At 46.8% G+C, this 12696-nt stretch overlaps 1 protein-coding gene across 1 annotated transcript in view; it reads right to left on the bottom strand.

Annotated features, from left to right (window-relative positions):
* Positions 1 to 5466: 5466 nt before the first annotated feature.
* The window catches only part of KATNAL2 (katanin catalytic subunit A1 like 2), a 36180-nt gene continuing 28950 nt past the window's right edge, over positions 5467 to 12696 (bottom strand). The window contains exons 13-16 of the mRNA XM_054987110.1: positions 9449 to 9559; positions 7777 to 7939; positions 6290 to 6392; positions 5467 to 6010 (exon numbers count right to left, since the gene is read on the bottom strand). Coding sequence (XP_054843085.1) covers positions 5871 to 6010; positions 6290 to 6392; positions 7777 to 7939; positions 9449 to 9559 — 517 coding nt within the window. The 3' untranslated portion in view covers positions 5467 to 5870. The remainder of the gene's footprint in view (positions 6011 to 6289; positions 6393 to 7776; positions 7940 to 9448; positions 9560 to 12696) is intronic.

Genomic DNA, 12696 nt, shown 5'->3' with positions numbered 1-12696 from the left:
TATTGTAGCATAAGCTTTCGAGAATCAAGTTCTCGAAAGCTTATGCTACAATAAAATTGGTTAGTCTTAAAGGTGCTACTGGACTCTTTTTGATTTTGCTACCACAGACTAACACTGCTAACTCCTCTACATCTATAAGCAATTCTGTGACTAACATTTAGACAACATGAAGCAAAGGTAGTATATAAGCACATATTCAAAGCAACAGATAATATGTAAGGCAACATAGTGGTAAAGTCTATGGTCCGTAACTCATTGGCAAAGCATCTGAGACCCCCTTCCTACAATACCACCCTCCTATCTGAGTAAAAAGCCTTTTTGAATAATTTGGATTTGCATTGTTTATGGAAAGCTGGGAGAGTGGGGGCTCTTCTGACTTCCTCAGGCAGGCCGTTCCACAGGGTAGGGGCCACCACAGAGAAAGCCCATGTATGGGCTGCTGTTGATTTCGCCCATGTGCAGGCTGGCAAATGAAGGAGACCCTATTTAGCCACAAAAGTTCTATTTAGTTATCAAGGTTAATAGGTATTGATAATCCATCATGGATTGGTCTAGATGCCTTTTAAAACAAATACAGGGATAGAGGAGGAACTGTGGCTCAGTGGCAGAACATTTACTTGATATGCAGAAGGTCCCTGGTTCAATCCCTGGCATCTCCAGATATTTTTTCTAATCTACTTTTTAAAAAATTACTTCATTTATATCCCTTTCTCACCTATGGATACCCAAAGGTGGCTTATATCATTTTCTTCTCTTATTTTCACAACAAGCCTGTGAGGTAGGTTAGGCTGCATGTGTGTGTGTGTGTGTGACTGGCAACCATGGCTGAGTGGAGATTTGAACCTGGATCTCCCAGGTCCTAGTCCAACACTCTAACCACTACACCACACTGGCTCTGGTAAAAGGCTCAGGTGATATGAAAGACCTCTAACTGAGAGCTGCTGCCAAACAGTCCGATGGGCCCAGGGTCTGATTCAGTATAAGACAGCTTCATGTGTTCAAAGGAAGAAGTTGTGGGATCTGGCAGGATCTTGAAGGCAATTGAGTTAGCTCTCCAACCCAGCCTCCAAGTGACTTTAGCAATCCTGTCAACAGAGATCTCAGAGTTTGAGTCTGTCTTTAAAAACTGCTGTTCTGTGCTCAAAAGCCGAAACCTTGCTATGTGTTGGTTCACTCAGGGTAGGGAAGGCCCTCTGCACCTGCTCAGGAACACTTCCTTTTGCGTTCCAAGTCTGTGCCCAGATTCTGGAAAATAAAGGTCAGGGTTGCACAAAGCGAGCCCTGCGCTCTTAACAGCCACGTGGATGACCTCAAGATTCTGCCACATCAGAAGAATAGGAGCAAGGCAGGGGATCTATATGGGGAAAGGCATCTACTGGGCAAGGAATAAACTAGCGAAATAAATGTTGACATAACTAGCCAGAGAGCCAGTCCTCTGGGATAACCCACTAATCTGATCCACAGAAAGAATTCGCTTTATGTTTCGGTTCCTCAATTACAGCGTGCTGAGTTTGATGTGAAACTTCCTGGTGATGTTATGCAAAATCATTCAATCTTGTCGAAGGCTTTCACGGCCGGAGAACGATGGTTGTTGTGGGTTTTCCGGGCTGTATTGCCGTGGTCTTGGCATTGTAGTTCCTGACGTTTCGCCAGCAGCTGTGGCTGGCATCTTCAGAGGTGTAGCACCAAAAGACAGAGATCTCTCAGTGTCACAGTGTGGAAAAGCTGTAGGTCATTTGTATCTACTCAGGAGGGGTGGGGTTGAGCTGAGTCATTCTGTAAGAGTTTCCCAGGGTGTGGAATGTTAATGGCAGAAGGCTTCACTGTATCCTGAGGAGGTTCTTTTGCATATGGATTAGCACATCAAGTACCAATCCATATGCAAAAGAACCTCCTCAGGATACAGTGAAGCCTCCTGCCATTAGCATTCCACACCCTGGGAAACTCTTACAGGATGACTCAGCTCAACCCCACCCCTCCTGAGTAGATACAAATGACCTACAGCTTTTCCACACTGTGACACTGAGAGATCTCTGTCTTTTGGTGCTACACCTCTGAAGATGCCAGCCACAGCTGCTGGCGAAACGTCAGGAACTACAATGCCAAGACCACGGCAATACAGCCCGGAAAACCCACAACAACCATCGTTCAATCTTGTTATAGAAAACAGGAGGGGGGGCATGGCTCAGCGGTAGAGCATCTGCTTCTCATGCAGAAGGCCCCCGGTTCAATCCCCCACATTTCCAGCTCCAGGATCAGATAGTAGATGATACGAAGGACCCTTGCCTTGACGCCCTGGAGAACCACTTAGATAATACTGACCTTGATGGGCCAAGAGTCTGATGGAATGTAAGGCAGCTTTATATGTGTTCAGAATCCCAGGATGTTTTATCCAGATCTTTTTGATCACAGTGAAGTATCCACACACTCACAGGAAATTCCCAATAATAAATGCATTTATAACCGCTCTTCTAGACAGATTAGTGCGCCACTCAGAGTGATGAACAAAGTCAGTGTTGTTATTATCCCTACAATTCAGCTGGGGAGCTGGGGCTGAGAGGAGTGGCTTATCCAAGGCCACCTGCTGAGCTCACGGCAGTAGTGGGAGTCGAACCAGCAGAGAGCTGATTCACAGCCTAACCACTTAGCCGCTATGCTACAGCAGCTCTCTTAACTGTACTTATCTACTGCCCTTCCGGCCAGATTAGTGCCCCGCTCAGAACATTATTATGCTCACAGTACTGCTGTAGCTGAGGAGCAGCTTACCCAAAGCCACCCGCTGAGCTCACAGCAGTAGCAGGATTCAAACCAAGAAAGTGCTGATTTGCAGCCCAACCACTATGCTATTAATGTTCATTTTCAGTCTTCTGTGATCTCTGGGAAAGAGCAGACTTCGCCCCCGCCCGAGGAATTTTAGCTTTAGAACCGGGCTGCAGTGCCTGCACAAAAGCCCTCAATAGACAAGTTACAGGCAAGCGCAACCCTGTTTTGTCCCACCTGTACCGAAGGGATGGCTATACCAAACTTGTATATGGATAGTTCCCTAAAGCAGCAGCAGTCACTTTGTTTCTACCAGGTTTTGGCATTTGGGGGCTTGTCTCAGCAGTAGAGCATCTGCTCTGCAACGCAGGTTCTAAGCTCAGTCCCCCAAGTCTCCAGTTCAATGGAGCAGATTGTGATTTCAGTGGCCTCTGAGATCCTGAAGAGCCACTGGTGGTCAGAGTAGACAATGCTAATCTGTGTTTTGCACGTGTTCTGTCCATGTTAATGGTTTTTAAAAGCCCCCTCATCAAATTTCATGGGGAGGGGGGGAGAATTGCATGGCTCAGTGGAAGTCCGTCATAAAACAGCAATTGTTTTTTTATAGACGGTTTACCAGGAAAACAATCCGTCTTCCTCTGGATCCAGTTTAAATACAGCTGCTCTGAATCTTAAATAGCAATTTTCTATTTCTAATCCTAGCGATAGTTCTGGTTGAGTTTTCTGCCAGCCCGTTAAGAAAGAAGATGATTGTTTCTCAAAGTTTATGTAAAATTAAAAACAATCCGGGTTTTACAGATGTTTTAATTAGGTGATGTTATTAACAGGAACGGCTCAGAAACAAATAACTGATCTCTAATGGCTTACAGACCATACAGTTCTGAAGTTAGACTTCACGAGGGTCCTATTAACGTGACAGTTGTCGGGTTTCATAGGTTTGGTGCGGGCCAGTGATGTGTCCCCTCCTTATTTTCGAACACAAAGGGGGACCATCTGTGGGTAACCACAGGGACAAATTCCCTGCTTTAATGCCCCATCCTTACTCTACGTGTTAACAGCACCAAAATGAGCTAAGTTTTGTAATGACGGTAAATGGCTTTTTCTGGTCCTTCTGTAGAACTGTAAGAATGGAAGCCCTTTATGATTGCTTTACAGAGCTCCCGAGTATTAAACTATTAGACTGCAGTTGGCATGCTGGCTTCGCTGGAAGTGAGAGCTTGTTAATGAATGACAGCTTTTCCGAAAGGGTTATCAGGCGGCCCAGCTGAGCTACACAAGAATTAGGAACGCAGATCAGAAATGATCTTACAAACAAAGACAATGCTCCAGCCAGAGTTGAGCACCGTTGATTTCCAAGTAAGAATTAACCACACATTTAAATCTCACCTATTGAATGAGAAACTATAAAGTGGTGCTTAACTTTATCCAAACACTTTGAAGTATAAAATGTGAAATATTTTTTTCCAGAAAAGGTTGGGTGTTGTTTTGACCATACGTATTCAGCTCTAATAAAATATTGGCTGGGTTAAGCCTAAAATTAAGGCCACATCAATGAATGAGCTGTGACCGACTTAAGCCTCATTGCTTTCAATGGGATGTGTCTCGTCCTGATCCTATCTGTGTCTACTCAGAAGTATGTCCCACAGAGTTCAGTGGGCCTGTCTCCCAAATAACTATGCCTAGATTTACAAGCTCAGTCAGGATTATCTTGAACTGCAGTGCAATCAGTGATTTAACACACACACACACACACACACACACAACCTTGAAACATTAAGGCAAAATGTTGTCAGTCAAAAATCATTTCCCTTTTTTTACAGCAAGGCATCAGAAGTTTCACTCATCGCAAGATGCATGCATAGCTTATTTAGGGTTCACAAGAGATCATGAAACATGGTGTGAGTGCAGTTCTGGGCATATCCTCAAGGGCCATATCACATGTGATGAAGGAGCTACGTGGATATGTCCGTCTCCGGGCAGTTTGTGTTTTTCCTTTCCCACAGCTGTAAGTGGAGAGGTAGGGGCAGCTCTGAATTCAATCAGAGCAGCCGTGGGGGTCAGTAGGCTCTTAACCTATTCTGCATGGGCCATCTTCTTAATAAAAAACTGTCACCCCAACGTTGCTAATGGGAGATGTGTAGTCTTTAGTATTCGTTCCCCTATGGAAAGGAAAGCCCTGGGTGAAGGAGGCAATTTCAAACAGGAAAACCACCTGCAAGGAAAAGGTTGCATACCCTCTTTCCCATTCCAAACAAATTCAGAGCCCCCTTGGCCCTATGAAACAAAATATATAAAGTGACACTTTTGCCCTGTGCTTGGTGCTTAGTGCAGCCATAGAGGCTTAGAATTTGGGAGGGGCGCTTAATCCATTCTATGCAGGTGGTGGTCCAGATCAAAAAAGCCCCTTCTACCAGTGCTTTTCTAGTTCCATCTAGTTTGGCTGTAAGACTCAGCAGTCTTTCTTCAGAAGGAAAATAACGTCGGAGAAGTCTGCCTTGAATTCTGCAGAAGCCCATCAAGGAGTGCAAAAACAATAGCAGTCTCTCGGCTAAATAAGATTGCCAAGTACACTCCGGAAAAAGAACCAAGAAGTTTATTCTTCATGATGTCAGTTCTGCTTGAAGTCTACTGGTTTAATACAAGAATCCCTCTGACAAGTCCTGCAATGCACCTGTCACTTCTGGTTAGTGTAGTATAGCCTGCAAAACAGCTTGCCTACCACTGCCCCCCGACCCCCACCACCGAGAGATGTGTAGTATTTTTGTAATGGGGGCAACACCTGTTGAGAATTCCTAGCCCAAGTTGGGTCCTTGATGGTGTCTAGATGAAATATTAACAGCTGAATTTAGGTGGGAAAAAATGCTTTTCTTGCATTTTTTAAAAAAACAGCAGCCAGAGGTTCTGTCAAGCACAACGAGCAGCATTCCTTGGTTATTATCAAAAACGAATCCCTGAGAATGGGTGGGCCTGTTCCATTTTCCCAGTGTGCTTTGCTTTCAAACATCATGTTAATGGGAGTCTCCGGCCTCTTGGCAGCTGAACTTCGCCAGAGAGTCTTCCTTTCTGGGTGGCTGAAGCCTCCGACGAGGCTTCCGGAGTCCAAATCCAGCTCAGACAGACTCAAATTCTCTTTGCCAGGCGGCGTATTTTTCACTTAAATTCTTCGCCGAGGGCTTGGTGTGAGTGATCACATCCAGGAAGTCTTCCGTTGTGACGGTGTCCAAATGGATTGTGGGTAAATGCCCGCTGTCTAAAGAAAAGCAGAGCAGAGCCATGACCAAAAAATTCAGACTTTACTATGACTGTCCTCTTTAACAAAATGGATGTGTGACCTGCTCAAGACTCCACCTGTGTGGCGGTGGAAACCCATAAGGAAACAACGTTGCCACCTGCTGGTGTGCCAAAACTGCGCCATCAGTCACTTGCCCCGGAATAGATTTACCAGCCCACTCAATCCCCAAGCCCTGCCTGAAGCCCTACCCAGCCCAGCCAGAGGCCAGGTCTACATGAACACTGAGCATTACTGTACCTGGCTGATGGTTTTCTAGTGCGCTGAAGATCTTCCTCACGGGGCGCATGGCCGCTTCCTTGCAGACCAGCTTGACATCAGAGCCGGAATAGCCTTCCATTTCCTAGTATGGAGTCAGGATAGAAAAAAAAAAAACAACTCCCATCTCTAGACACTTCCACTGATGATAGTTTTAAAGCAAATACTTAACAATAAAGAGGCTCATTTTTTAAATTTTCAGAATGCCACAGGAATTTATGAGGCAGTCAAGAAAATAATTTGGCTTAACAGGGAAGACGTGGTTTTAAAAAAAGTACAGTGCCTGCTTCTGGCATAGATCAAGATGGGTTACCCGTGTTAGTCTGTCTGTAGCAGTGGAAAAGAGCAAGAGTCCAGTCACACACCTATTAGACTAACAAAATTAGTGGTAGGGTATGAGCTTTCATGAACCTTCAGAGCCACATTGGAAAAAGTGGGCTGTGGCTCACGAAAGCTCATACCCTACCACTAATTTTGTTAGCCTTATAGGTGTGTAACTGGACTCTTGTTCTTTCCCACTGCTTCTGGGATATTCATCGAGAAATGAGTTCTCCCCATTTTCTCCTCTTAATCCTGCCCAAGAGAAGGAAGGGAAACCCTGCTGGAGTACACATCTTGTATACAAAGAAGAAAAGAAAAAGATCCTGACGGTGGCAGCAAGCTCTAGCTAGACAGGACTGTAGGGTGCCTTCTTTCTAAAGGGGATTTTTTTGTCAGTCTGCAGAATGCTATTCGTAGGCTTTCTTCTAAAACTTCTCTCTCTCTCTCAGCAAGGCAGCTAGATTATTTTCATCTCTTTCCTATCCATTTGGTTTGTTCTATCAATAAGGTTTTTGTTACTCTTAATCGGTTCAGCATCCTGACTGCTGCATAGGCACTCTGCCAACAACTCCACCCCTGCATTGCCCTTATCTGCCCTGGTCTCCTGCCCCTCACTTGTCGTTCATCCCACTTAAAACATTTCAGCTGGACAGCCATTTTCTCTTAATTTATTGTCCATTACATGCGGCTCATGCTGCGAAGAAGTCAGAACAGTGATTAAGAGATTTTCCAGCAGGCTCTCAGCTGGGTCCTGGCATGGTATATGGACAGTAATCAAAAATGCCATTGATACTTCAATCACAGAGCATGGCTATACTGCCAGCTGGCATTGGGCATCCAAGAAAATAAGACATGCTGTAGCCTACATGCATGCTTATTTGCATGAAATTTCATTGAACTCACCAACACTTAGCAAAAGAGATACAGGTAGACCCTTCATCCCTGAGCAACCACTTTGCTACTGGACCACAAGCCCACCTAAGGAGCCTTAACACTCTGGATTCTAGCCACAAGAACGTGGAACCACCTGGGATGGGACTGACAGCTGCTCAGAAAAACAACAGACACCAGTTACCAGGAAGCAAAACTAAAGCAAGAGGCAGCGCTGTCTGGGAGGCGCAGCCGTTGCTTCTTTGCTTCCACCTCACCTGGCTGAGTAAGGTGTAGTCTAAGTCCGTCCTCAGCTCCACTCCTCCGGTGTTGCTGACGGGAGGAAGCCAGTGCTGGACCATTGCCTCCCTCGCCTCTTTGTTTGGGAGATCGACCAGGATCCTCTTCTCCAGCCTGCGCAACATGGCGCAGTCCAGTTCCCTGGAGAGAGAAGGGAAGCCTAACAGTCTGGCACAGTTTTCTCCTTCCTCCAGAGAGCTCAGGATGGCCTTCTTTTCCCATTGCGTCCTCACAACAACGCTGTGAGGTAGGTTAGGCAGAGAGCACGTGACTAGCCCCAGGTCACTCAGCAAGCTTCATGGGCAGTGCAAGGATGTGAAACCTGTTCTCCCAGACTGTTGTCTGATCAGCTAGTCACTACAGAAGGAAAAAGAGCTGCTCCAGTTGTTAGGCTTAAACATGCTCCGGGCTCATAGTTTCACAAAGCATGCGCCACAATCCCACTGCAAGAAAAGGAGGGAGATCTTGAGCCCTGGATGTGCTGGAAATATGGGGAAATCAGGGCTTTATCATACCAATTTATAGCTTGACGACTGTGACAGCAAGGGACGACGGCACATGCACACACTGATGCAGCTCTCTTATAGTGACTCAGGTCATCACTCCACCAAGGTCAGTATTCTCTACTCAGGCTGGCAGCAGCTCTTCAAGCAGAGGTCTTTCACATCCTCACCTGCAACCTGGCCCTTTCAGCGGGAGATGCTGGGGATTGAACCTGGGACCTTCTGCATGCTCAGATGGTCTACCACCGAGCCACAGCCTCTCATAGGCAACACCAATCTAACTCTACAGGGAGAACTTCGTACTGTCCCACATGGCTTTGCGCATCTTGTATTGCAATGGAGCATCGTACCTAACCCTAACCCAGCCAAATGCAGCCTACCAGCCGTGCATTGTGGCCCGATGGGGGCTTCGCCACCTCTCAATCCGTGCAGTCCAGGGCAAGAGGAGAGTCAAGCCCCTGCTAGACCACTACAAACAGCCGATGGGCTTTTTGGCTCAGCGAGCAGCTCCATGTACCTATGAAATCTTTGAGAAGAGGCTTAAATCCCGTAAGGAAGTCAATAAACCGGCCTTCGGTCTAGAGCTGGAGTGGAACAGGCAGAAATGCCCAGTGGTCTCCTTCCCTTATTGTTTCCCCATAAAATGCTTGAAGATTCTCAGTGGGTTATTCCCCCCTCCATGGGCCGTTTATTTCTCTAGACAGACATGATATTAAAACAAAACTGAAGGGTTTTATCCTCAAACTTTTAAAAGTCACCTTTTAATACCAATAAAAGCCAACCTTCCTATTTATAGAACATATCTTTTCTGAGCCCCCGGGATGGTTTTAAGTACCTAAGAGTCCCTAGCAGAAGCCCTTCTTTAGCTTAAGCATAGTAAATAACGGGGCTATCAAGTCAAATACTCCCTTTTTAAATATTCGCAGCTGGCTCCTGGTGGCATCTGTTGACTTTACGGAGGATTAGGCGCTCCTGCAGCTCAAACAACAAGAAGAGCAGAAGCAAAAAAGTAAAACGCTCCAAATTAATCTTTAAAGGCTTTAACCAAACATCAAGGCTTTCGCCGCTCCCCGTCTAAGTCAAAATCTTTATCGGAGTTTAGAGGCTCACGCAAATGTATTCAAAACGGACTCTCCAGATCTCTTACCATGGCAGGTTGGAAGCCGCTAAAACAAAGACGAGATCATCCGATCGGGCCAAGCCATCCATCTGCACCAGTAATTCTGTTTTCATCCGCAAGCTTCCTTCGTGTTCGCCACTACCAAGAGGGGAGGGGAGGGGAAACATTATTCTCTTGCTGCATATGAGAGAGGGAGCCTTATTTGGACAGAGATGAGGGCAGAAGTTGAAACCCGAGTGCAGGTTTTGATGTTCCTCTCCCCCACCCACCCCGCTTCCAAACATGATTAAGTTCCATTAGCTAAAACCCAAAGCATTATGTCTCAACTTCAGGATGATTAACTTCAGGATATTAATTCTACAATGAACCCACGCTCAAGAGTCAGAGAATGAAAGAAAATGTCCATTTTTAGTTTTATCTCCGCAGACACAGATTAGTGCCAAAGCGCTGAGCAAACACCAGAGCTGGCGTTTGGTAGGAAGGCGCCTTCGGCAGGATCATGTTGCATTGTGTCGTTATGCACAACAGAAATGGGCCACAGTTTAGTGGTGGGATGCAGGAGTGCTCATGAGAACAAGGCAAAGTGGACGACTGGAGCGTGGCATGATTATCACCCAATATGATCCTGCGTGCGGTGCCACGCTATAGCCCATCCCACTGGAAAACTCTCTTGAGTTAGTGGTAGAGGCTACGCTTTCCCTTGCACAAGGCTGCCAGCCCAGTCCCCGGCAGCTCCGCTGAAGAAACATCTCAGGGAGTAGAAATGAGAAAGAGCAGACAAGACTGGACTGGTGGGCCAAGGGTCTGGTCCAAAAGAGTTTCATACATTCGTGTAACAAATGGGAGTGGCCCGAGAAGACATCTGTGTGCAGCTCCCATTCCGCATATCTCCGAAGTCTCGGGCAGAGAACTGTCCTCCCCAATAGCTGCTGCGCAAGATCTTTTTAAAGTTGGAGCTGCCAGGGACTGAACATGGAGCCTCCTGCATGCTGTGTGCCTTCCCATCAGCAAAGGAAGGGGGAGGAGGGGAGGAGAGAGAAGATGCAATTAGGGGGGGAGAGGGAGGACGGGGAGAGCTGTGGTTATCGAAGGCTTATACTGCATTGGAATTGGATGGTCTAGCTGTTTTGCTGCTACAAACTAACACGGCAAACTCCTTTGAAGCCTCACACAAGCCAACTGATCTCCACACCAAAAGGAGATGTTTACATTTACTAGCAAAGGAATGTTTTGGTTGCACCCTCCCCCTCCCCCCCTAACTGCATCTTCTCTCTCCTCCCCTCCTCCCCCCTCCTCTTCTATATTTGACCAGTTTCTGTACCATGCATCTGACGAAGAGAACATGGTACAGAAACAGATGAATCGTACCAGTTTCTGTACCATGCATCTGACGAAGAGAACTTGATTCTCGAAAGCTTATGCTACAATAAAATTGGTTAGTCTTAAAGGTGCTACTGGACTCTTTTTGATTTTGCTACCACAGACCAACACGGCTAACTCCTCTGCATCAGCAAAGGAAACCTCCCAGAAAAATAAAACAACCCAGATCCTTCTGGGTTTAAAAACAGGGAGCCTCCACCCAACAAAAGCTGTCTAACAGGCAGAAATCAACAAGTGAAGCTTTTCTCATCTCAGTGACAGGACAAAGATTTTACCGTATTTATTTCTGGCATGGTTGGGCTGCCATTAAAAGAACAGAAACTCTGTCCATAAAAAGGGTCCAACCCCAAGCTATTTAGATGCCATAGGGCTGGGTACAACCAGCCGGGATGCTCCATACCTAGCGGAGGCCAAACCTGCATACTTTCTTAGAAGGGGAACCAGTGGGGTGGCCTGCAGGACAGGCACTCCATGAACCCTGCCTAATGGCGATTGTGACCTGGACTTTGGCATGTCATTGGTCCCATCCTAGGGGCAGAGTATACGGTCACCCACTGAGCCAGACAAGGAGAGCCTCAGCCTCACTCTGAATACGTCACTAAGAGTATTCCATTTGCTTCTGCTGCCTGTTCTTAGTTGAGGCTGATCAAATCGCCTGCTGTGTGTGCTTTTATGAGCGTAGAAAAACCCTCAGGCGCAAACTTGAGAGCACCGACTTGGAGACAGGACCTCCAGACAGGGGTACGGTTAAAAGGAGAAACAGCCACAGCTCTCAATGGCTTTCCAGTCTACCAGGTATTTGATTTTTGTCTATTTCATCTGCACAGCAGGCCCCGCGGCAAACTTGCCGTACTCTGCCGTGCTGGCTGAAGGCTGTGCGCCACTTCAGCTGTCTGTTCCTCAATGCCTACCACCTCTTTCCCAGCCAACCCCTCTGCCCCTCCTTTCATTATTTTGGCCCCCTTTATTCATCTCTTTTACAGGCTCCATCCTGGTCTTCAAGGGCGGGGGCGATGACATACAACCCCAGAAAAGCTTCTCGGGCTGCACATCGCAAGAGGTTCGGCCAGCAGCCTGCAGAGTCCGGCCACAAGCCCCATTAGCAATTTCCAAGCTGACTCCAGATAATGACAGAGTTTGAGTCGCCATTATAGCAAGTTCTGTGGTCAAGGGCAGTGCAAACTGGGATGAGGAGGGCACATTTATAACATCTCCAGAGGAAATGTAATACATTTCTAGGCTATCTCCTTATGAAGCAAGTGATCCCGGTTGTGCTTTACTATTAAGAAGTACAGGGACTGCTCACCTCAGAGTGAGATTTCCCTGTGATGTATTCCATTTCCTGTGGAGAAGGGAGCCCTGACTCTCAAAAGCTTCCACCCTGAAAATCTTGTTGTTCTCAAAGGTGCCATTGGACTGAAATCCAGAAAATCTCAGCGACTAGTTGTTCAGGCAGTCTCCCATTCAGACTTGGGCAGGTTGCTGAATGCTGGACATCCAACGCACAATGCTGATCAGGGCTTTTTTTCTGGGAAAAGAGGTGGTGGAATTCAGTGGGTTCCCCTTGGAGAAAATGGTCACATGGCTGGTGGCCCCGCCCCCCTGATCTCCAGACAGAGGGGAGTTGAGATTGCCCTCCACGCCACGGTACGAAGGGCAATCTAAACTCCCCTCTGTCTGGAGATCAGGGGGCGGGGCCACCAGCCGTGTGACCATTTTCAAGAGGTTCCGGAACTCCATTCCACCACATTCCAGCTGAAAAAAAGCCCTGATGCTGATAGTAAGCCTGCTAGTTTGACTGAAACTTAGAACGTGTTTCATGAAGGGAAAGTGAGACTTAGGAAAAGACCAAAAGAACATTCTTCCGTGGCTCAATCCTGCTCCTGCTGCAATTC

The sequence above is a fragment of the Eublepharis macularius genome, chromosome 8 (genome assembly GCF_028583425.1).
Source record: "Eublepharis macularius isolate TG4126 chromosome 8, MPM_Emac_v1.0, whole genome shotgun sequence".
NCBI classification, from domain to species: domain Eukaryota; kingdom Metazoa; phylum Chordata; class Lepidosauria; order Squamata; family Eublepharidae; genus Eublepharis; species Eublepharis macularius.
This window is presented reverse-complemented; position numbering and strand designations above follow the sequence as displayed.